Source organism: Globicephala melas, chromosome 14 (genome assembly GCF_963455315.2).
Source record: "Globicephala melas chromosome 14, mGloMel1.2, whole genome shotgun sequence".
Taxonomy (NCBI): domain Eukaryota; kingdom Metazoa; phylum Chordata; class Mammalia; order Artiodactyla; family Delphinidae; genus Globicephala; species Globicephala melas.
This window is the reverse complement of record NC_083327.1, coordinates 53090690-53117489: the sequence shown is the minus strand read 5'-3', so window position 1 is coordinate 53117489 and position 26800 is coordinate 53090690. Positions and strand designations below refer to the sequence as shown.

Sequence of the window (26800 nt, the reverse complement as noted above, 5' to 3'; positions counted from 1 at the left end):
AAATAATTGAACTACTGAAAAGGCTGAGTAAATTTAAATTGTCATAATTTGATTATTGATCTTTACAAGAGAAGAGCCACTGAAAATGTAAGGTTCCAAGGGTTTTCCAACCTCCTTACTATGAGAGGGTATAATCTCATATAAATTAAATCAAATGGCTAATCACATTTTTAAGAGGTCCATAAGGCATTTGAGAATTCCTTAAATACCTTACATATTGTTATCATAATACTGTCAATTATATCACTGTAAGTTCACTAGTACAACATGTTGCACATGTTGAAAATTCCTTTTCTGAAGCTGATCACAGTAGAACTGATTTATAGAAACATGTAACTGCTAATCTGTGTGGATGCTCAGCCAGCTACTTAGCAAAGAAGTGCTGAAAAACTTGTAAATCTAATTTTGAGAGCCCGTAACCCCTACTTCCAAATTCCTCTCTCCACCTTCAGTGAACAAAATGGAATTTGGATGTTCAGTTGTTAAGTAAATAATAGTGGAAGCAGAACCCAAGGAAAGTACATGTTGGTCTCTCAGCCTAAACATCCACTATCTACCTGCCTAACATTGAGTCTCAAATACTCAGTTCTACTGCCACCTGCTCTCAAAATTGTTTCCCTCTCCACAGCCTCTTCTATGGACATTTTTGTACTTAACATACCAAATTGTACTCACTGGTTTTGTCTGATCTTCGTATTAGCAATTAAAGGCAGACTGTCCTTTCTCACTTCTATATTTCCTGATCCTGGCAATGTCTGGTACATGTTAAATGCTCACCGAATTTATTTTTTTTATTTTTGGCTGCATTGGGTCTCCGTTGTTGCATGCAGGCTTTCTCTAGTTGCAGAGAGCGGGGGTTACTCTTCATTGTGGTGTGCGGGCTTCTCATTGCGGTGGCTTCTCTTATTGCGTAGCACAGACTCTAGGCGCAGGGGCTTCAGTAGTTGTGGCACGCGGGTTCAGTAGTTATGGCTCCTGGGCTCTAGAACTCAGGCTCAGTAGTTGTGGCGCACGGGCTTAGTTACTCCACGGCATGTGGGATCTTCCTGGACCAGGGCTCGAACCTGTGTCCCCTGCATTGGCAGGTGGATTCTTAACCACTGTGCCACCAGGGAAGCCCACTAAATGTTTTTTGAATGAATTAATGAACAAATGAACTAAACAATATTGATTCCAGAGGTTGTAACTAAGTATTTCATTACTTAAAACTATGTTTAATATCATCCCCCAAAAAAGAAGGTTAAAAAAAAAACCACTACTCTTCTCAGCCTGTTCCTAAGATCAATACTTTAATCCTTATGTTCATTTATATTCATGTATATGGTACTGTTATACACTGGCACAATGTAAGATTAGCTTTCAGTACTTATTTTTCATTCACATTCACTATTGTTAGTAGATTAGCACCAAAAGACAATTCCTAAAGAAATATGTCTCATGAAATGATTTATCAATATATTAATGTTGCTATTAAAATTAATTTTCTCATCCAATCTATCTCTACTTTCAAATCAGGACTTTTTCATGATAAAAGACAGGTCTAACCACTTTTTAATTCTAATTTTCCTTTGGTATAATAAATAAGCCATAGAGCAACAGTTTCTGCCAGTTTTAATAGATTAATGTAACCACTTATGTTTCTTCCCAATTTACGTTCTTACAGGTAAAATTCCATTACAATGAATTCTCTTGGATAGCCAAATTGATTGTTATAGCAAACCCACTGTTACAGTGAAATTATTTTATATATATTACATAGCTTCAGGATCAATTTATTACAAAGATGCTAGGATTCAAGAAGTGAAAGCCAGCATCTGAAGCCTGAGTAAAAAGTGACACATATACAGTTCTTTCCATCAATAAGATCAGAGATCCCTGTGTAGTACGGTACTGTTTATTTTGAAATTTTGTGTGTAAAATTACAGAACAATCAAGAAATAATTTCTCTTTCTCCTTCATATAATAAAGGCTCCAACAAGTACTTCTTATACCAGTTTATTCTTCATAAATAAATCACTATTATAATTGACTATTGAGAAATTAAAATGTTTGAACTTTAAAAAAAATACAGAGCCCTTCTTGATTAACAGAATTTGTTTTAATGGGATTTTATCTATAGTATCTTATACCTTAGACAAGGAACCACTAAAACAAAGTCAATGACAAAATATTCATATAACTATATCACAGATTTCAGGAAACAAACATTAAGAAACAATTTAAAACTACCCAGTAATAGCTTCACATAAAACCCAATTGTAATTAGACTTCAAAGAGACCAGAATATTAGTTTATGTTGAGCTAAAATTAGGAAAATCTTCCACTGTTGACATTTTCATGTTCTTAGTTTGTCAATCAAATAATCAGCCTGTAATGGAAAAATAACATATTTTTTTATTCTAGTTATCATAGCCTACATGAAATAATTCTACTGGTACCCCTATTATAATAAGCCACAGCAGAATAACTGGATACTACATATTCTGTTCCTAAAAATATCTTACAAAATACTCTCAACATAACAGTTTTCAAACTACAGTAAAGGTGTTTATTCTATACTATATATAAATATGCAGATTTTTATCCACATTGCCTTTTTGTTAGATAGTTTCAATAAGGAAAATAAATATAATACTAAAGACATGGAAGAACCTGAAATGCATTTAACTAAGTGAAAGAAGCCAATCTGAAAAGGCTACAAACAATATGATTCTAACTACATGATATTCTGGAAAAGGAAAAACCAGAGACATTAAAAAGATCAGTGGTTACCAGGGATTAAGGGGGAGGGAGAAATGAATAGTCAGAGCACAGAGGATTTTCAGGGCAGTTAAACTATTCTGCATGATTCTACAATTGTTGATATATGTCATTATACATTCATCCAAACCCACAGAATGTACAACACCAAGAATGAACCCTAATGTAAACTATGGACTTTGAGTGATAATAACATGTCAACGTAGTTTCATGGATTATAACGAACGTATCACTGTGGTGTGTAGGATGTCGACAGTGGGGAAGACTGCGAGTATGTGGGGACAGAGGGTATACGGGAACTCTGTGTACTTTCCATTCAATTTTGCTGTGAACCTAAAACTGCTCTAAAAAAATAAGGAAAACAAAAAGTAAACTAAAGCCTTCTAGTTACATCATTTCAGATACTTTTCTCAATCATCATATATCTGAAAAATTATGTAAGATTTCAGAATAAACGGTAACATCTTTATCTTGATTTTTTCAGTCTCATAATATATACTTAAATACCTAGATTTAAGAAGAGTTCAGATTCCCAGGACGAACCATTAATAGATCTCATAACTTTGTTCATTCATTTTTTTCCCAACTAAAAAATCATGTAAGGAAATACAGTTTAAAAAGTATAAAAATGTATTTCTAATTATTTTTTACTATAAAAGCATAGATAGTGTAGAAACTTAGAAATACAAATAAGAAAAAAATATCTGTTTTTTATCATACTGATTTTTTTTAAGAGACCACACCAGCTTCCTACAAAATGTCCCACTTTTTAATTTCAAATATATACACCACATACATTAAATATATGGACAACAAGTTGAGGAGAGAGATAATAAGTTTGAAATATGAAGTTTCTAGAAATCAACTGCTTTTTCATTTCTTTTGTACTATGACTATAATAATAATCTGCATTAACTAATGGTAATTACTTAATTTGCAATTTGATGGTTTTTCAGATATAGCAACTATAGGTCACCTTATCATCATGGACACATAAAATAAGAAACATAAATTACTAGTCAAGTGGCCCTGGAAGGACAGAGTCATTTAATAACTAAAGCTTGACTGTCAGGTTACAAGCCAATAATCAGTTGAATTCTATTCTACTTTTGCCCTAGTAAAGCAAAATTCTGCAATTTTTTTAGGCTCAAAGCTTCAACTTCAGATCTAGTAGCTGATGCTACTACTTGCATCAATTTCTGCAATGAGGTTGATGATGACAGAGGCAGCAGATAACATTTACTGAGCCCTCACTATCTGCAATGTACAGTTTTAAGTGCTTTACATGTTAATTATTTCATCAATCCTCTTATCAACCCTAGATGTAGGCACTATTACCTATATGTCAGTAGTAGATAAAAAAACTTGGGCCTTAAAAAGTTTAAGTAACTTGCACATGGTCACTCAAGTAACTAATAGAGCCACAATTCAGAATTCTGAACTATTAATGCCATGAACTTCTATATCATATCCTCTGCTTACAATTGAGAGACTTGCCATAGTATCGCTTCCTACAGATTTGATGACCTGGAAAAGTACCCCAAATTAAAAATATTATTTTAGATATGTGCAAATAGAATGTTAAAACAGATGATCAAGTCTGTAAGTGCCCACTGTTGCCAAGAAAAGAAAAACTACAACAAAAAGGACAAATATTTTAAATATTTTTGTATGCTGCTAGCATAACAATAACACTTACTGTGATAAACCAATAGGAATTCACTCTATAAACCAATTTTGATAAGAAGCTAAGCTGATCGGCTGGTGCCAGAACATGAAGGTGCAAATGGGAAATGGAACAGAATGGTGGCACATGGAAACCCATTCTGAAACAGCAAGGTAAGAGATAATTGACAAATTAGTTCTACAACAGTTTAAAACTATATTTTCAGGTTAAAACACATAAATATTAAATATATCCAAAACAAGTTACCTAAGGTAGACAGATTGCCACTCAAACATCTCTTTCCCTGTTTTTCTTTATGAACTTGAGAGTATTCACACAGTTCATCTTCATGTTGAAGTTCACAATAAGATAAACTCTTCATTGAGAAAGGTTTTCACAGAATATTATGCCTCTGTATAACCCTTATGAATTCTGAGCTGGCATTATGTCTTATTACTTCAGTTCTTATCATATTAAGCTTTAATTCTCCTAAAAGATGTCTCTGCAGTGAATCTTAAAATTACTGAACGCTGAAGTAGAAGTAGGATTCCTTTTTCCAAGACATAGCCAGTAGATGGCGCACTTTCTCCTTTAATAAAGTGGTCATTTCCTTACCCTCACTAAAAAAACTTTATCATCACTTAAGTTTCTTGAATACTAAAAATAAGTTAGATGATAACTATTCATAACTATTTGCTTTATAAAATATTTACAAGAGAATTCCTTTGGTAAAAAAATTTTTTAATATGATTTAACCTCTTAAAAATCCATTTACACACAGTTTTGGAAGTCTACTTTGTAAGTGGAGCAAGGCACACCTGTAACAATAATTCAAGCCTAGAAATATTTGCCTGTTCAAACTAGAAGTAAGTCTCAATTTTTAAAAAAGACTAAAAATGACTGGGAACGTGGGAAGAAGGCAAGGAGAGGTGCTATAATGCAGCAGGACAGGACAGACTGTGGAATCAGATCCGTAACATATTGAAAAGCCTCTACCACCACCCAGAAAAGGAGACTAGGTTTTCCCTCTATGAAACAGGAGTCATATAATGGAATCAAGTAATCTAAAAGCAAGAAGTAACTCAAGGGTTCACTCAACCTTTTCATTTTAAAGATTTTAAAGATGGGGAAACCAAGATCTAGAAAGTTGAAGAGACTTCTCAAGGTCACAAAGTTAGGCAGTGGTAGAGCTAGAATTGAAACTCAGGGCTCTTGACAACCAGTCCAGTGTTCATTCTTCTAATGAGCACTTCTATGACTGGGAAGGGAACGTGTTGGTTTTGACCAAAGGGTCTCAAATACCATCTGTTCCTTGTCATTATCACCCTTGGATATAGTTCATAATAGTTTTCACAGGATTTTCACACATTCAATCTCATTTTAGCCTTCAAGTAGGCACTGCAGGTATTATCTTGGAGAGTTTAAATGACTTGTCTAAAGTAACACAGCCAGTACAACTACAGTAGAAGCAAGTAACACTGATAGCATTAGAATTCAGGCCTCTGAATTCCAGTTCAGAGGTGTCAAAGTAATCACTATACTTGCCTTGGTACTACTTTGATCATACAAGGCAAAATCGAAATCTTTTAAAAAGAAAAAATAAATAGATTAATTAAAACAGTTACCAAATTGAATATTGAATGCTTTTACTCAAACTTTGGTTAATGTCAGAGTGCAGTTCAACAAATTCAAGTTACTTTCATGCTAGAAGGGTAATAATATATTTTTAAATCACATAAAATAAATTTTTTCTAAGGAAATTCAATTTACTCACAATTTTATAGGAATGCACATATTGAACAAAGAGGACTAAGCAACTAATTTTACCTACCCACTGCTTCAATATACTTGTCTGTCCAAAACTAAATGTGGTGATTATTAGACGATGTTGAGATGTGAAAAAAAGTTTTGTTTATTAAATTTACCAATGAACAATATGTTCACTTTCAGGAAAACTGCATTTAAACCATGAATTCTGCCATCTCTACTTTCGTTTTCCTGAGGAAATAACATTTCAGAAAAACCAACTGCATATATTGGTTTCTATCTGGAAGTATACATACCTCGTATTTTTGAAGTCAGTGAAATTATTCCTTTCAAGAATGGTTTTTCCAACAGTTACCATGTTCTCAACTACAAAACAGTAAAGAAACTACATTACACTATAGGAGACATTAAGTTCACTACCTAGTTATTAACCCGAAATTTTAGGGTCCTAGTAAACAGTCGTATCAAATGCATACATATTTAAAGACATCCAGTAGCTCTAAGTTACGAAGAAATTTGCTTATCAACAACTGAAATGAAGGTTCAACCCATCACAAACTGTCACACATAAGCTGACTTTGAACAGCTGTTGAGGGATATTACCAAGTGACTGTTTAGGACATCTGATCCTACTGAGGTCTAATTCTAATCATAAGGAAACCAAGTAATTAAACAAAAACTGTTTGAGTTAAGAGGACAAGAAAACTTTGAATTTGTCTTTGAACTCAAATTAGGAATATGACATCCCTTTATGTTGGCCCAGCCATGACTAGCTAAATGTTTTGTTTTGGCTTCCAAACTCTTATTTGCCTTAGCATCTTTATTGTCTCAATGTTTCATGGCCTTCAGGTGGGAATATGCTTCCCCATTAAAAAAATTTTGGTAACCCAGGATCTTCAAAGCACAATGCCAAACTTTAGATCTCTTTTGTTTCTGAATGGTGTAATCAAGCATTTGAAAAGAGGAGAAGTGAGAGAATCTGCAGAGGGCAGTTGTTATAATGAGGCTTATAAAATCATTGCTAACAGTTTACCTCTCTAAGTCAGGCTTCAGTGGGAAGGCTTCCATGACAAGGCCAGTACCACAAGGTCAAAAAAAAAGCTCATGTTACTTCGAGCCAGACTGTATCTTGTTTTCTTTTAAAAATACTCCCAAGGGCTTCCCTGGTGGTGCAGTGGTTGAGAGTCCGCCTGCCGATGCAGGGGACACGGGTTCGTGCCCAGGTCTGGAAAGATCCCACATGCCGCGGAGCGGCTGGGCCCGTGAGCCATGGCCACTGAGCCTGCGCGTCCGGAGCCTGTGCTCCGCAATGGGAGAGGCCACAACAGTGAGAAGCCCGCGTACCGCAAAAAAAAAAAAAAAAAAAGACACAAGAAGTATTTCCAGACATAAAAAGGAACATTTTACAATGATAAAAATGGATCATTGAGAAGACATGACAATCATAATTACATATTCACTTAAAATCAGATCCAAAATACATGAAGCAAAACCTATTGTCTCTTTCCTATTTCATTGATATCTACTCTACTATTTCCTTCTTTATACTTTATTTTGATCTGATTTGCTTGCCTCTTTGCAGCATCCTAAACTGGAAACTTAGGTCATTGGTTTTGTACCTCCTTTTCTAATGTAAGCACTTACAGCTATAAATTTCCCTCTAGGCACTTCTTCAGCTACATTCTACAAATTTTGTTATGTTGTATTTTTATTACCAATCAGTTCAAAATATTGTCTTTTTTTCCTATTTATTTAGAAGTTACTTAAAAGTGTTTTTTTTTTTTTTTTTTTTTTTTTTTTTGCGGTATGTGGGCCTCTCACTGTTGCGGCCTCTCCCGCTGCGGAGCACAGGCTCCGGACGCGCAGGCTCAGCGGCCATGGCTCACGGGCCCAGCCGCTCCGCGGCATGTGGGATCCTCCCGGACCGGGGCACGAACCCGCGTCCCCTGCATCGGCAGGCGGACGCTCAACCACTGCGCCACCAGGGAAGCCCTTAAAAGTGTTTTAACTTAAAAATATTTAGTGCTATTCTAGATTTTATTATTTATTTTAATTCCATGGTCATCAGACAATGTATTTTATAAGATTTTGATCATCTGAAATGTATTGAGACTTATTTTATTGTCCAGAATATGGACTATCTTGGTGAACATGTGCTCATAACAAAATGTATATTCTATAGTTAGGTGAAGTTCTATTAATGTCAATTATAGTCACAGTGCTTGATAGTATTATTAAGTTCTTCCATATGCTTATTATTTTTCCAACTTTATAGACTGTATAAAAATATTAATTTCAAGGACTTTTAAAGTTTTATTATGGAAATATTCAAATATACACAAAATCAGTAAAAACAGTACATATAATGAAATCCCAAACACCCACCACGGTGCTTCAAAATTAGTAACATTCGATTTGCAACTGTTATAAAAACTTTTAACAAGAAAAGAAATACTAGAAAAAGAAAAGCAAGCATAAACACATTTCTCCCTCCTTAAGAAAAACAGTATAAAAGGAAATACTTAAGGCTGGTGGCTGTTGCCTAGTACTAAATACTGCACGTATATTGGCCTCTGTCTGTTGGAAGGAGCATGAAACATACTGATAGAACTGAAGATGACTAAGGAATTTCACAATATCTCGAAAAAACAGTTTAAAAACTGGTAATTCAGTAGTCTAAACACTAATAAACCACATATCGAGGTTTTCATCAAAGAGATTTTTTAGTCACCTTCAAAAATCTGGCCCAACTTATCTATCTTGCCAGCTACCTTAAAGTATTGACCAAACATCCCAGACCCTGATGACAATGGCTATTGAAGCAGGTTTGAAGTAAACTTAGCAATGTCTTAGTAAACCGTAGCTGACAAGTCACAGAAATCATGTATAGGAAAATACAGGATAATCCTGTAAGAGACAAGATTTCAGAATCTCTTTTTCAGAGGCTAAAAGTTCATCACTAAAATCTCATAATTAAACTTTGGTCCTACTTCATCTATACAGGAAATTACCAGGCAGGAAACTACAAGGCAGGTACCAATATGGTCTCACTCTCAGGTAATATGTACTCATATGCCATACTATAACTTATTTGTTTATAACTTTTTTAAAATTAATTTTTATTGGAGTATAGTTGCTTTACAATGTTATGTTAGTTTCTGCTGTACAGCAAAGTGAATCAGCTATATGTATACATATATTCCCTCTTTTATGGATTTCCTTCCCATTTAGGTTACCACAGAGCACTGAGTAGAGTTCCCTGTGATATACAGTAGGTTCTCATTAGTTATCAATTTTATACATAGTAGTGTATATATATCAATCCTAATCTCCCAACTCATTCCACCTCCCCATTGCCCCCTTGGTATCCATACGTTTGTTCTCTATGTGTGCATCTCTATTTTTGTTTTGCAAATAAGTTCATCTGTATCATTTTTCTAGATTCCACATATAAGTGATATTATACGCTATTTGTTTTTCTCTTTCTGACTTACTTCACTCTGTATGACAGTCTCTAGGTCCATCCACGTCTCTGCAAATGGCACAATTCCGTTCCTTTTTATGGCTGAGTAATAGTCCATTGTATATATGTACCACATCTTCTTTATCCATTCTATTTGTTTATAAGTTTTCATATTATCTTTCACTTTCAGAATCAAGAAAGCCATCATTTAAAAAGCATAAAGAGGCATTATCTTTTAGAGATTTAAAAAATTAAATAACATGGCGTCTGAGATTTGCTTAAAATCCACTGTGGGAGAAGGTTAATATATGTAAAGAAATTGGCCATGAGTTAATAAATGTTGAAGTTGGGTGATAAATACATGGAGATTATACTATTTTCTTTATTTTTGTACATATTTGAAATTTTTCATAATGCAAGTTTCAAAAAGCCATAATGCTCCTTTATCACAATACCTGGCTAAACTGTTTCTTTTCAATTGTCACTGCCGTCACTGATGCCAGTTCACGATGATATAACCATGAAGAATACTGCCATCAACTTACCCAGTTCTATCTGATCTTTCTTTAGATATCTGCAGTTTCCAATATGCATCTTTGGCACCACAAGATAATGATGAGGTGCTGCTGGCTTGATATCTTTGAAGCAAACTAGGTCTTCATTCTAAAGGAAAATATCATTTGTTAGTGAATTTTTAAAAAGAATTTCCTAATGCTGTTCTGGCATGTCTTAAACATCATACATAAATCTCAGTCTGATAGGGAAGTGGTGCTTATGTTACAACTAATCTCAATTGGGCAGTTTTGTGATTATGCATTATGTCCATAAAGACAAGCTTTAGCTTCCTTCATGAGATGCTTCCTTCATGAGATGCTTCCTTCATGAGATTCCTTCATGAGATGCTTTAGCTTCCTTCATGAGATTTATTCCAGAGAAGAAAAAGACTTATATAAAATCAATTTCCGGAAAACAATTATGAATGAAGTTCATTAAAACTTCATTACCATAATCCCAGAGTTCTTTTTAATTTCATTATATATTTCTCCATCTCTACCCTAAGGTTTTTCTACTCCTAATATGTACTTTTAAAGGTTCTACCACTCCTAATATGTACTTTTAAAGGTTCTACCACAGAATCATAGCAAGATTGATAAATTCTTTTTTACATTTACTTTTTTTCCAAAGTGCCATTTTCTTCATTTATAACATCATCTAGCATCTATATATCCAGGGGTTACATTTTTAAACATTTTTACAATAATTATAAATACTTTTTCTTTATGTTTACTTGCCACTTTATAGCATTAAAAAGACTCTGAAATGCTGAAACAAACTCTAGTATACTGTACTAAGTTATGTGTCCAGTCCATTACATGTATGGTATCAGTTTTCTGGTTTCTATACTCCACACATTAATGTAAGGAAAAAAGAAAAGGAAACAAAAAAGGGAGTCTTTCAACCTATTAACATTTGAGTTTCAAGTTTTTTCAAAAGAAAAATCTATATTCCCTAAATAACCTTATTCAATATCTTATATTAAAAAATTAGTCAAAATTAAATAAAATCAGTATCAATAAGCATAGTTTCCCAGAATGCACTGTTGCTCACTAGTTCTCCATTCCAAGAACTAAAATTCAGTTGGAACAAGGGCCTCATATCCATGCCCATAATCTTGATTTCAGTGAGAATAATGATGAAAGGCAATTGTACATCCTGTAACACGAACTTCCTTATCAGTATCCATACTGCTCATCTAAGCTTCAGGTGACTGACAAATTGACCTGCAGTGAGACCACAATTCAGTGAATGGGACTTTTTGTCTACTTTAGCCCCCAGCAGAGTCATGACTGAAATGGAGGGCAGCAAAAATACAGTATTATGTGTCCCTCTCCTATCTCAAGGCTTCTATAAAATGTCCACAATATCACTCTATTAAAATATTGCTTAAATATTGATTTTGTTGCTGTCCTCATTTACATACTTTCAACCAAGAGCTGCCAGAATGTGGAGGCACAGCCACACAAAAATCTCCATTATTTTTCCAGATATTGAGTGTAACCTGCCTATAAGATGAGAATAGAGAGGGGGAGAAATTGTAACTTTTAAGACCTTGAAGTAAACAGTGATCAACTGAATGTAGCATGAGCTATGAGGAAAGTACACAAACAAGAAATGAATTGAGGTGCCTGCCTACAGAAACGGATTTATGCTGTGTTTAAAGAGTATGAGAATCCTATTGCCCCCAAACTTTGAGGAAAAATCTATAGCAGCTATTGCTTTGCGTTAATGTATCAGGAAAATGAAAGGAAAAGAATCTGTTACTCTCTTCGGCTGATGCAAGACAAAGGTTTGAGGATAGAAAATTTAGTAGAAACAGAAAACCATGAGAGGTGACTAGGGATAATGTATGCAGCATACTCCCCCCAGCGCCAAGAGGAAATCTTCTGATATACTGGGGAAAGTGATGGGTTTCCTGCAATTCAGGGACAGAGACTCAGACCAAGTGGGTGTGTGTGTGTGTGTGTGTGTGTGTGTGTGTGTGTGTGTGTGTGTGTGTGTGTGTGTGTGTGTGTAAATTTACGTAAATATGTATACATGTGTATATATATGTATATGTGTGTTATATATACACACACACGTGTGTGTATAGTCCCAGAAGGTTGGTTGACTTGGGGAACCCCAAGAGCTAACCCTAACCCTAAAATAACAAGCATGACAATTATTTCCATTTTTATTATGGTTTTCCCGTCTAGTAGTAACTTTAAATATACATATCCATGGAATGTTTTAGAAAGGGATAAGATCAAAAGGGATAAGACAGCAATGTTTTTGAATGTTTAAAGTTTTCCATTATTTACTTAATGCTTCCAGCTGAGAAACAACTAGTATCGGGGGTCAAATCTAGTACAACAAAATTGTACTTCCCAGACTGATTCATAACACAACAATTTTATATGTCTTTATTTCCCCCTCAATTATGGCATTAACTTTTAAAAATCCAGAGGTAATTCTTTCTGGTACAGAATACATCCCGATTAGAATTATTTTGAGATAATATAGCTGAATTCTACCTCAAAGCAGGAGTAACACTTCTTTAGATTCATGGAACTACAAAATGCTAGTCTAAAGGATAACAGGAGAAAAACATTAAAGAAGCTCTTAAAAATCTGCTGTCATACATGACTCAGCCATAAGAATGAACCAAATGCCCAGTTCTGTCCTCATCTCCCAAAACCCTATTTTGAAAGGTTCTGTTTACTAAATGTCATGTGTGAATATTTTATTTTCCCAATTCTCGTTAATTAAAGAAACCTACCAATTGACATAACTGTCATCATCACCAGCAGATAAAATTCCTGTCAAAAGCAAAGCGATGACGTTTTATTTAGCCTATGCAATCAATGACTGAATTAGATTTCCGTTAAGCTTTCTAAAATACTGAAACTGGCTCTCTGATGTCTCTCATTGCTACTACTGATCTAGCCAGTATTTAGACTCTTCATTTAAAAGAAAGACTGGGGCTTCCCTGGTGGCACAGTGGTTGAGAATCTGCCTGATAATGCAGGGGACACGGGTTCGAGCCCTGGTCTGGGAAGATCCCACATGCCGCGGAGCAACTGGGCCTGTGAGCCACAACTACTGAGCCTGCGCGTCTGGAGCCTGTGCTCCGTAACAAGAGAGGCTGCGACAGTGAGAGGCCCACGCACTGCGATGAAGAGTGGCCCCCGCCTGCCACAACTAGAGAAACCCCTCGCACAGCAACGAAGACCCAACACAGCACAAATAAATAAATCAATTAATAAACTCCTACCCCCAACATCTTCTTAAAAAAAAAAAAAGCCACTACAAACCCGTACAGGAAAGCTATCCAAAGATCACTCATTAAAAAAAATAAATAAAAGAAAGACTGTCCTCCCATTCCACAGATAAAGAGGCAAAAAATATGAAATAATATTTGTACAAGGCTATTCTTTGCAGCATGATTTATGATAGCAAAAGACTGAAAATAACCCAACTGTCCATAAAATTCAACTAAGACTGGCTGAATAAATTACAGTAAATCCATACAGTGGAGTATTGTGTAGTTATAAAAAGGAATGAGGAAGATCTTTATACACTTATGAAATCATTTCTGGAATAAATTGCTAAGGTAAAAAAGAAAAAGCATGGAACAAGGTTAAGCTATCTTTTGTGTAAGAAGGCAGAGTATACATATAAACACACGCATACATATCTACTCACAAAGGAAAGATAAACCAAAAATATTTTTTAAAGGTTTGTTACGGGGAAAGAGGAACAGGGTAGAGATAACAAGAGAATGGATACTAGACTTCAAATGTACTTTGCTTTACAATTTTGATTTTAAAAGCATGTGAATATTTACCATACATTTTTGGACTCAAAAAAAAAAAAGTAGTCCTTAACAATGGAAAACAAACAGAAATGAGTGAACCTAACTATTTGTCATGTTGGTAGCATAATTACACAGAGAAAAGATAATTTCAAGTGACTTTAAAATACAGAATTTTGACTACCTATACCTAGTGATACCCACTAAAAGAGAATTTTTCATGTCAATTCAGATCATAGGCAAGCTTCTCAAGTGTAGGACATGCCATGTTCATCTTTGACCTCCAAGTGAGTAACACATATCAATAGTAAGCCTGCAAAACCTGTTCAGTAAATGACAGTTGCTTAAACAGAAAGATAAAACTACCCATATTCCCTTATCTACCCCTTAAAAAAATGGTGTGTCATTAGGGTTTTCATATACTTTTCCTCAGAAATGGATGAACTTCAGGCTTCCCTGGTGGCGCAGTGGTTAAGAATCCGCCTGCCAATGCAGGGGACACGGGTTCGAGCCCTGGCCCGGGAAGATCCCACATGCTGTGGAACAACTAAGCCCGTGTGCCCCAACTACTGAGCCTGCACTCTAGAGCCTGCGAGCCACAACTACTGAAGCCCGTGCGCCTAGCGCCCGTGCTCCACAACAAGAGAAGCCACGGCAATGAGAGGCCCACGCACCACAACGAAGAGTAGCCCCCGCTTGCCGCAACTACAGAAAAGCCTACGCGCAGCAACAAAGACCCAACTCAGCCAAAAATAAATAAATAAATTTATTTGAAAAAAAGAAATGGATGACTTTCTTAAAGTTGGAATTATGGCCATTGTTTGATTATAACAGCGTTTCTTAAACTTTTCTCATTATCACCCTCCTAAGGAACATTTTTAGACTTTTTCCTAATTGCCCTCCCATGATATGTTAATATCACAAATATACTGTGTATCTCTCATGTCCTATATGGCATAGCTGTACTTTATATATAAAGAGTAAACCATATACTTTCCTCCTTCACCTCCTTCAGGGCTTCATTCAAATGCCACCTTCTTAGTGCAGCTTTTCCTGACTAAAAATTTAAAATTTGCATCCCTTTTCTCTTTTTTCATTCCCATCTAATGAACTATGTATCAATATTTTGATATATATATATATCCATTCTCTATATTTTACTTATTATGTTGCTTACTATTTCCTGTGAGTAAGCTCCATGAGGACAAGGATTGTTGCACATTTTATTTACTGCTATATCCTAATGCCTCCAACAGTGCCTGACACACAGAAGGCACTCATTCAAATACTGAGTAATGGATGAGTGACTGAGTTTCTCTTTCTCAGGGACAAAGCTCTACCACCGTGGGCCATTTTAAACCTCTCTCCATTGGCGCCTTCCCATCGGGATTTAAATGCACCAAAGTCTTCCCTGTTTTAAAAAGCTTTCTCTTAACTCCATCTCCTCCTGTAGTTACCTTACCTTTTCCCTTCTCCCCAAGACTGCCAAACTTCCTTCAAAAAGTCGTCTGTATTTGCTGTCTTCAATTTTTTATCCTTCAGGTTCTTATCAACTACAATCTGCCTTCTGCCTCACCACTGCACTGCAGTTGCTCTCCTCAAGGTCAATGACCATCACTCTGGGGACAAAACCAGTTCTGATCTAAGTTGCCCTCTCTGCAGGCATATTGGAGAGTCACCTAACCCAGATTCGAGGATTAGGGAAGGCTGATGTTGCTGCCAATTCCTATCTTCCTAACATACTCCCTTCCCTTAGCTTTCCCAGTTTTCCCTCTGTTTCTCTCCTCCTTTCAGGTCCTCTTCCTCTGCCTCTCTCTTGTAGGGGCCCCTTCACTTCTCACTCTACATATACTTCCTAGGTGATCTCATTAATTTCCCTCTTTTCAATTTCCATCTGTAAGCTGACAGTTTCTATAATCTGAGCTAGAGATGCACATCTGTGCAGAGTCAGACTCCTAAATATCCTTAAATTGATTGGCTTTTCTTCATTCCCATTACTACATCTTATTTCAGGCCATCATCAGGCTGGATTACTTCAACAGCCTCATAACTGATCTCCATGCCTCCAGGCTGGTCCTCTCTAAATCATTCTCCACAATGGTGTCAGATAATCTTTCAAAGATCAAACCCTTTCATGTAACTTCTCAACCCCTTCCTTCCAACCCAGCATTAACAGTAGCATTAAACACTGTAGAGCTTCCCGTCACTCTTCAAATAAAGCCAAAACTCCTTAACATGAATTACAGTAGCCTTAATAACTTGGCCCCTTGTCTACCTCCCTAGCTTCACCTTTCACCACTCATCCCCTCGAACTCCATGCTCCAGTTAGACTGAATTTCTGTTCTCCTGTGGCAGAAACCAAACCTCTGAAGGTGCTCTTTACCAGGGGAATCTTCTCTCCTCCTCACCTGACCAATGCCTACTTACTTTTTCGTGTCTCACTTCCTCTGGAAAGCCTTCCCTATCCCTTCAAATCTGGGCCAGGTGCTCCTCGCACGAGCCCTGCAAAATACTGCAGGTGGTAAACCATCTCATCATACAACAGGGCACTGTTATCAGCTGCCTCTTCTGTCCCTTTAGATTATAAAATCCAGACAGGGACTATCCTTTACCTTGCTCACCAATGAATCTCCAACAGTGCTTAGAAGGAAGTCAATTTACTTTTAACAAATGAATGAATGATTACTACAAAAAACCACAAAGAAGCCCAGAAACTTTGGAGCTGATTCTTTCAAAAGATGTTTCTTGGGCTTCCCTGGTAGCGCAGTGGTTGGGGGTCGGCCTGCCGATGCAGGGACACGGGCTCCTGCCCTGGTCCGGGAGGATCCCGCGTGCCGCGGAGCGGCTGGGCCCGTGAGCCATGGCTGCTGGGCCTGCGCGTCCGGAGCCTGTGCTCCGCAACGGGAGAGGCCACAGCAGTGAGAGGCCCGCGTACCGCAAAAAAAAAAAAAAAAAAAAACAAAGTATGTTTCTTTAAAGGCAAGTCGAGCTGGTGGAAGAAAGTGCCTACCAGATCATCTGTTTTAAAATATCTGGACAAAGTCTTAATGCTCTGAAAATGTCCACATATCCTAACTGATAACACTTCTAAGGAACTGGACCCTTTAGTGGAAATCAGAATCTATTAAGTAATAGTTTGACCTCGGACCCACTCCTGCCAGCCTATTTTCAGTCAATCTAACAAACAGGTTTTCACAATTACCATTATCTATTTTCTACTGGTTTCTCTTCAGTACCAGTATTAAGAGTGCGGAATGTAAAAGCAGTGTCTAGAAAGGCGGGGGGAGGGGGGTCCCTTTTAATAAAATCAGAGGCCATACATGCTATTGTCCGCAAAGTACCTCGGCAGCTGCAGAGAGACTTTACCACTACATTTTCTCCCCTTAGAATAGCAAAGAGGTGGCTGACACTCCCTGCGCCTAGAGAAGCAAGTCTGTTATTAACACTAGGACACCCAGCCTCCCCTAGCCCCATTTATCAGGACCCTCCCCACCCGATCCACATCAGCGAGGTCCCCTCGCGGAGCCCCCAGGAGCGATCGGGTCCCCGGTCGCGCGTCACCGCCAACCTCACAGTACAGGAGTTCAGTGCTGGGATCCTGCTGCGCCGCGATCCGGCAGAACACGCACTTGCTACTGTAGTTCTCGAGCTCCGGCGACTCTGCGGCGACGGCGGTGGTCTCCGAAGGGGATCCCAGAGGTTCTGCAGCCGCCGCTGCCTCAGAGTCGGCACATGACTTCTTGAAATCACATTCCTGCTCCTCCGCCATCGCCTCCGCTCCCGCGCCGCCGAGAGCCTCAGGATTCTCAACAGGGCCTACGCAGAGTTAGCCTCCCGCACCTCCTAGATTTTACCTCGAGGCGTCGCCCCTCGCCTGGCGTTGGGGCGGATAGGGAGTTGGGCACGCTCGCTGATCCCGGGCCACGCCAGACCCAAGGCGACTGACTAGCTGCGGAGCCTCAAAGCCAGAGGCTCGCTTGCACGCCGGCTGCCACTAGGAGACGTGCGAGGACGCTACACAGAAGAGTGGTCGGCCGCGGCAGTTGCCCCTCCCTCTGCGTCTCGTTGGTAACTACGCAGGACTTCCGCCAAAACGCAGGCTCGCGCCCCACGTCGCGATGACGTCACGGGAGCGCCGTGTCCTCGGGGCGGAATGGAACCTGTTGACTGTACTGAACGTCGTTTCCCTGAATCCTGTAATGTAAGGTGCCCCAAGAGTGTATAACGATGTCTTAAAAAAAAGTTTTTAAAGTTTAATTTTTTAAGCTTACGAATTCGTAGGTTTTAAGAGAAAGAACAAAATATCTAGAACTTTGTTTTCAACAAGATCATAGTTGATCCTTTGTGTACGCATTTTCAGCCATGATAATTTTAGGTGCTAAGCTCAAAATGTGAAACTGAATTTCCCATCTGTCCTTAATTGTTGTTGTTGTTAACAGCACCAGCTAGATCGAAACAGCGCGCTTTATCTCATTCTTCATACACAGGTAATGCGGAATCCTGTAGTTTATAGTCTGAAATATTCCGGAACTCTACTGCCAGTGGCTCATTATGCCTCACCTGGATCACTGCGATATCCTTCTAATTTTCCTCCTTGTGTTTTCTGCCACTCAGGTAAAAACCGTGTGTTACCAACTCAGGTGCTTGGACTCTTAGGAGTCTCAGACTAAACTTTTAAAAGGCCTCTCGGGGCCAGGAAAGCCATGCCAAGGGATTATCACAGATTTTGCCTAACAGATTTGGATGAATTCCTCCCTTTTTGAGGTTCCCCCCAAAATACCTTGAAACTCTTGCATTTGTTTGGAGGTGGCCTTCCTTATTTATTGGATAAAGTTTCTGGGAACCTCTGAGTTTCCAATTTCTGGAGGATTCAGGTAGAGAGAAAATATAAATGTTTCAATTCTACTTAGGGGTGTAATTTACCAAACTGCTATAAATCATAATTAGCTTGAGGGGAAGGGTTTCCTTGTATCTGGAGAACACAGAATAAAAGCCAGTAATATCTCAGGTGAGACGGAAAAATTATAACCATATCCATCAGTTTACTCAATCTCATGTAATTAATAGTTTTATAGAGCCATCTGGTTTACCCAGTTCAGCGGTATGATTTGAAAGTTATCAGAAACTTGTACTTGTCAAAAAGCCCTTTCTATGAATCTTCCTGAAATGAAGCATTTTTGTTTTTTTAAACTTATTTTATTGAAGTATAGTTGATTTACAATGTGTTAATTTCTGCTGCACAGCACAGTGATGCAGTTATGCCTGTATGTACATTCTTTTTCATATTCTTTTCCATTATAGTTTGTCACAGGAAATTGAATATAGTTTCCTGTGCTATACAGTAGGACCTTGTTTATCCATTCTCTTTATAATAGTTTGCATCTGCTAATCCAGAACTCCCAATCCACCCCTCCCCCACTTGGCAACCTCAAGTCTGTTCTCTATGTCTGTAAGTCTGTTCCTCTTTTGTAGATAAGTTCTTTGTGTCAGATTTTAGATTCCACATATAAGTGATATCGTATAGTATTTGTCTTTCTCTTTCTGAATTACTTAGTATGATCATCTCTAGTTGCATCCATGTTGCTGCAAATGTCATTATTTCATTCTTTTTTATGGCTGAGTAGTATTCTATTGTATATATGTACCATATCTTCTTTATTCATTCATCTGTCAATGAACATGTAGGTTGTTTCCGTGTCTTGGCTGTTGTGAATAGTGCTGCTATGGACATAGGGGGAGGCGCACCTGTCCTGACGATGTCCCTGGTGATACCGGCGATTGCTTCGCTCACTTACCTGTTACTTTCAAAAACTTGCTTCCCATTCCCAAACCTTGGACTTGATATAGTTCCCTACCATGGAAGTGGGAAGAGCAAAACAAAGTATTTAAAATTGTCTGGAGTATATGTCCCGGTGTGGGAACAGGCAAAAATATAGGCACTTTGTGTGCACAGAGCTGCTACCTGGTGGGGTTCTGGATAGCTCCCCTGAGGAATAGCAATTTGCGTTGTGTGATAGTAAACTAATTTTAAATTTTATTTGTGAAATGGAGTGCTCTTTTCTAATTTCAAAAGGGCACCATATGGGCCAGTAGCAACCCTGCTTCAGAGCAGGCTCTGGAGTTAGACAGCTGTACAGCTTACCATCTGTGAAGACATGGGCTAAGTTTTTTATCTTTCCCTGAGATAGATATATATATATATATATATAGATATATATATATATATATATATATATATATCTGAAACACTCTGCTGCACACTTGAAACCAACACCTTGTAAATTAACTACACTTCAATAAAAATAACCAATATTGAAAATAATATACAATATGAATGTAAGTCACATTACTGTTATCAGTAGCAAACATTTATTAAGAGCCAACTCTGAACATCATACCATACTAAAACGAGCCTTTATTTGTCTGTGCTTTCCGCATCGCTTACTGATCCATTTCTCTGCTCTCCTTTGCAACCAAACTCCCCCCCAAAAGTTGACTATACTCTTCCGAATCCCTCTCTCCTCTCACACTGTCTCCCATCAAGCTTTCACTGCCATCATCCCATCCAAACTATGCTGTCAAGTTGACCAATGACCCCCATGTCACCAAATCTAATTGTCTCTTCTCAGTGCTCATCTTTTCAGCAAAAGTTGATTATTATCTTCCTCTTGATAAAGCATTTTTTTCCTCTTGTTTTCCAGCACAGCACACTTTCAGATTTCCTCCTACTTGATTGGTTGTTCCTTCTGCAGTCTCCTTGGCTGCTTCCACTTCTTCCAAACCTCTCTCATCACTAATGGGCTTTGGTCCTAGGTTTTTCTGTCCCTCCTTCTCTCTCTCCCTCCCACTCACACATAAAAAGCTGTACATATTTAACATATACAATTTGATACTACTCTTCTCTTTAGCTATACTCACTCCTTTGGTGATCTCATGCAGCCCAATATCATCCCATTAGTCAGTGACAGAGCAGAGACCCCAACCCAAGCAGTCTAATGGGAACCTGTGCTCTTAAATCATGGTACTTTGACGTGTACATGTGTTCAGATACGTCTAGTATGAGTCATGTTTATTAAATATACATATGTGAAAAAAAAGAAAAAAATATATACATATGAATTTGTAAGAAAGATACCTGAAAGAATACATACCAAATATATTTGCATTGTGATCTCTGGATGGGTAAATTATGTCTTGATGTTTTTCTTTTTTTTGGTTTTTCTGTATATTTTACGTCTTCAACAATGAAAATATAGTACTTTTGTCGTAAGGAAAACATTTTAACAGATTTTTAAAATTCAGAATTCCAAATAAACTTCATTTCCTTTAATCATTCTCTATTTCATAAATAATCTCATTCCATAAATTTTTGAGTTGTTCAACCCTGATGTCAAGAGCCATGAAGCATTTTTAGGCAGATTTCTTGGTGTTTTGGGGAGAGACAGACAGTGGAGCTGCTACAACCATATGTTTGATACAGTGCAGTATTTAGTCCATTTTGCAGTGAGGATAGGAAAGTGTGTTGGTGAGTTTGTCTTAATCTCATAAAGTATCATCTCGTCAGTAACACCCCTTTTCCACATCCTAAATAGAAATTTCCTGGACACAAATACAAAAACCTTCTCTGGCTTATATTTAGTAAATAGGAGTAACTTTTTGCTGTTTCACTAGTGTCTCAAGAATTTTAGATTTTTCTGAAGTTGAAAAAAAAAGCGTGGACACACTTCCCTCTCCTTAAGAAAAACAGTATAAAAGGAAATACTTAAGGCTAGAGTGGCTGTTGCTTGGTACTAAGTACTGCATAATTTTGGCCTCCATCTGTTGGAGTGAGTGAAATGTCTAACAGGCAAAAGAAGGGGAGGAAGGAGTGCTTGTGTGTGGGAAAGGAGGGAAATTTCCAGTTTCCAATTATTAAACTGCCTTATTTAGAGCTCTCTTGGAAGAAATACTGGCAAGTGGCCCAGAGTCCCGACTTGTGACTGTTTGAGCTTTGCTGAAGTACTTTAAGGGAAGTCCTGATGTGTTGTTCTGAAGTGGAAACTGTGTAAATTATTTGTAATGGAGAGAATGATAAAAGAAAAAAAAAATCCCATCTCCTTATAGCAATTTTCCCATTCCTGCTGTTTCCCTGGTAAGTTATTTTGTTTACTTACCTACAGAGTATAATGCAGACACTTCTGCTTTTTTTCATAATACTTTCCTGAAAGCCATGTCTTCAAAGCATTGAAAGTAATTTCTACTTTTATCAGAAATAAGATTATACTTAGACTTTGCATTTCTGATAAAGAATTCAGCATAAACAAAGTTTGATGTGACTAACACCTTACCTTTGTCTGGCATTTTGCAATTTTCTAAGGCACTTTCATATATGTAAGTTAATTTGATTCTCATAACAAATCAGAGAAGTAGATTTTATTACCCCTATTGTAGAAATGGAGAAAATGAGACGTAGGAAGATGAATCAGCCTACTCACGATCATTTAGTTGGTGGATGATAGAGGGATCCAGACCTTTAGTAGAACCAGACCAGAGGCACTTCTTTTCTCCCTCAAATCAACAGAAAACAGCTACCATGTAAATCAGCCCACCCCCATCATCTTGAAGTTAATGTAAATTTTCTTGTCAAATTCACACCTGTATTTTTTCATAATCTCAAGGCCAATAAATCTCATCTTCACCATTCATTCTTTTTCTTGTTAAAATTTTTTTTTTAGTTTTCTTAACTGATACCCAAAGCATCCTATGCTTCTTTTTCCCCTAACGTTTTTCCGTCTCTGACTCTGAATCTCTTTCCACTTTAAAAGCCACAGTTTATTTGTAAGCACCCTAATCTGTATCCTCAGCTTCCTCACAGAAACATACCTTCACCTTCTTGCCTTAACTGAAACCTGGCATTCCCCCAAGGATATCACTTCCCTTGAGCATCGACAAACAAAAACTACTTTTTCTCCCCACCTTCCAACATGCTGAGAGAGATTTGGAAGCAGTGTTGGCGTTCTCTAGCTTCTAACTGCCAGTCCAGGTGATCCCATTCCCACCTGTATGCAACTCCCCACCCTCTGCGCCCTTTCGAGTATCATGCTATAGCATGAAGCATAATCACATCGTGCACCAGCTTCTTGGTCACTCCCCCAGATTCACAGAGAGCTTCAGGACCTGGCCCACAAATGCCGCCAGACTCCCGCGTTATCTCAGACAACCTCAGCATCCGTGATTCATAGCTTCTCAATCACACAAAGGGATTCCAGTGCCCTTTGCCTCCATTCCTCTTTAGCACAACTCATTCCTGTGGCAAAATCCTAGCTTGACATTTACCCAGATGCCCTGAAAACCTAAACTTTAGTGACTCTTCACACCTCTGAAAGCACCTGTCCCAGCAACTTCCTGACTTCTTAGTAATTTCTGTTCTTGATCTTTCTTCAATGCTTTCTGTTGCATTCCTACCTTTACTTCCTTCTCTACCCAGCATAAACCCCAAAAGCCCATCATTTCCCAGAATTGCTTCTGGGCACCCACCATGCCCTCCCTCTATTTTTGCTGTACTGCCAACTAACTTGCTATCACCTATGGTTATCTAATTGGTTAAAGACATGGGCTGGGGAGTCAGACTCCCTCAATTTCTACCATTTAGTAGTGATTTCACCTTAGGTAAGTCATTAATTTTTCAGGGCTTCTGTTTCCTCAATTGGGAAATAATAATAGAGTACTTATCTCATGACCATCACAAGTTATTGTAAAGATTAATTGAGATAATATATGTAAAGTGCTTAGGATAGTACCTGATGCATAAGCGCTCAATAAATATTTACTATTTGGATTGGCCAAGAAGTTCATTTGGGTTTTGAAAAACCTGAATGAACTTTTTGGCCAATCCAATATTATTACAAATAAACTGCTTGATGCTGCTTCTAAAAAAAAAAAAATCACATAATCAAATTAATAAGTGCCAATACATGCCTAAATCTGCAAAGCAAAACACAAACATTTTTCACTTCTCTCCCTAGATATTGTCCACTTAAGGGAGATGCTTGAGAAAATACCCTTGTAGGGCCTGAGGACCTCTGATACCATCATGTTATCTATTTGTCCTCCTCATCAAAGGTAGATGGGATTAACAGACTGACTAATGTCTATTATTCTTAAGGTAGTAACAGCAAGGATTTTGTGTGACCGCTTCCCAGAAGACAGACTAGAAGAAGTAGGCATTAGACGTGAATAGACATCTCACAAAGGAGAAAAGATAAATGGCTAAGAAATACATTAACAGATGCTCATCCTCATTAATAGGGAAATACAAATTAGAACTACAATGAAATAACATTGCACATTCTTGAAACTGGCAAAAACTAAGAAATCTAACAATATCAGATGTTGGACAGTATATTCTAATAGGCATGTAAATGGTAAAATCACTTTGTGAAACATTGAGGGGTTATCTTGTGAAGCCAAATACATACTCTGTGGACCAGCTGTTCCATCCCAGTGAAGCTCTTTCTCATGGGCCTCAGGACAATGGTTAGAGCCAGACAACTCTGTGCACTGACAGGAGAATGGATTAAATAGTGGTACATTCGTACATTCACACAGAAGAATATTAACCTCACACACAAATGAAATATAGCAGCAATAACAACTTGGAAGAATCTTAGAAACAATGTTGAAGGGAAAAGAAAAAAGCACATCTCTAACAAGTAAATGTATATATTGAACAGTATAATGACATTTTACATATATTAATCCATTTAATTCTAACATCTCTTTGAGGAAGGTAGTATTGCTTTCATTTTACAGATGAGGAACCTGAGGCACAGAGAGTTTAAGTATTGATAACTTGCTGATAAGTGGAGGTTCCAGGATCTAGTTGACATTTACTTTATGCTTACACAGTACCACACACTTGCCTAGATTATTATTTTATAAAAAATGCTCCACATAAAATGTCCTTGATTTTTCTGCCTGATTTAATCTTTCTTCCAAAACCAACACAATGAGTTAGAACTGGGGAATCCAGTTTATCATATGCCTTTGCACTCTTTCAACCTTATCACAAAAGTGCAGGCTCACTGGATAGTTTGATCTTCCTTGAATGGTCTTCTGAGCTATTTTCCAGATTTCACATGTGGAAACAGAATGTGACTCACTTTCAATGCCCTAAATTAGCCCTGAGGCCCTGGAACTTCCCTTCAGTCTATGCTTTTCAGAATGCCAGTAACCAAGAGATCTGAAAATGAAGGAATTCGTTTCCCAGGAAGCATCCACACACACCCCACCACCACCACCCTACCCCCCAGAAATCTCTTCCTCAGTCTTTACTTAATACCCCTAAGACCCAAAGGACAGAACTTGAGCAGCTAGAGGAAGGATCATTTCTTCCTGCCTCACAGTCTTAAGAATAATGCTTGTAAATTTGTGACTAAGCACTATATAGCAGGAAGGGGAGGAGAGCCAGGAATCCAGAACCTTTGTTTTATTCCCAAGTTCTGCTTAGCTGTGCAATGTTGGGCAAATTCAAATTCTCTGGAGTTCATTTCCTTTAGTTATGCACTTTGCTCAGACTTGACAAACATTTATCGAACGACTCCTAGGTGCCTTGCACCCTGCCAAGCACTGGGGCTATAGGGATGCGTAAGACCTCGTTAGCTACAGAGGACCTCCCAGCCATTAAAGAGCTGTCTTTCCAGAGTGGAAAAGTATGGATCTTGGTGCCTGAGGTGGTTAAGCAGAGTGTGGGTAGCCTTGTGGTGGAGATGTTGTAGAGACTACACAATGGTCAGCATACTGTTGTGGTTAAGAGCTCAGCTTTGGGGTCAGTCATAACTATAGATATCCTGGCTTTAACCCTCATGAACTCTGTGACTTCAGGCAAGTTACCTAACCTGAAGAATCAGTTTACTCATCTCTAACACAGAGATAATAATTAAACTATATTCGATTTGAGGATCAAATATGATAAATGCATATAAAAAGGAGGGTGAAAGTCATGATAAATAAATGTTACCTGTCTTCCTCATTCTCCTCTTCATATTATTATTGTTAATACATCATTTATTGCTCAGCAAGGTGTTGTTGCAGGGTTTGGAGATTTAGAAGTCGTCCATCAATCTTGCTCAGCTCTAGCTAACTCACTGGAGGATGGTACTTTAGATGGATATTCAGATCTTGTCCCAAGGCCTTTCCTGAAGATGTTGACATGTGTTAATGGGATGATTACAGGCCAGTGAAAAGTGAAGTTGACCTTGGAGGAGGTTCTTCTAAATGTTCTGAAGTATGAGGGATGGTGTAATTAAGCATAGAATAAGCAAGAGGATGCATTTTAGATAAAGTGAGGGTGTGTTAATACATTCTATTGGGAGAGGTTTAAATAAAGAGTGAAAATCATGCTGAATAAACTTGACTTGATCTAAAAAATTATGGTCCAGAAATTTTATCAGAAGTGAATGATGAATATGACTACAAAGAAATTGTAATTAACTTCTCATGTATTAAAAATGCATGTATTTCAAAAATATAAACTGAGCAAAATATTTGCTATATTTTGTCATGTTTATGACAAAGGGCTAATTTTGTGAGTATACTAAAGAAATCTTACAAATCAGTAAGATGAGGAATAACTCAATTGAAAAATGGATAAAGGACTCAGACAAAATATTCAGGAAAAAAGACACAAATCTGGCCAATGCATGTGGGAAGATGTTCAACATCATTCATGATTAGAATATGAAACTTAAGATAACATTCAGCAAAGATTAAAAAGAGATCAGTATAACCAATATTAGTGAGAGTGTGAGGTAAC

General features: G+C 37.7%; 1 protein-coding gene across 1 annotated transcript; it reads right to left on the bottom strand.

Moving 5' to 3' along the window:
- Positions 1–1880: 1880 nt before the first annotated feature.
- On the bottom strand, positions 1881–18048 carry HINT3 (histidine triad nucleotide binding protein 3). The gene is made up of 5 exons (XM_030853535.3): positions 17576–18048; positions 10202–10319; positions 6490–6559; positions 4460–4586; positions 1881–2368 (listed from the first exon to the last, which is right to left on the bottom strand). The coding sequence occupies exons 1-5, from the start codon at positions 17774–17776 to the stop codon at positions 2336–2338; spliced, it is 549 nt and encodes a 182-aa protein (XP_030709395.1). The 5' UTR covers positions 17777–18048; the 3' UTR covers positions 1881–2335.
- Between the last annotated feature and the right edge of the window lie 8752 nt (positions 18049–26800).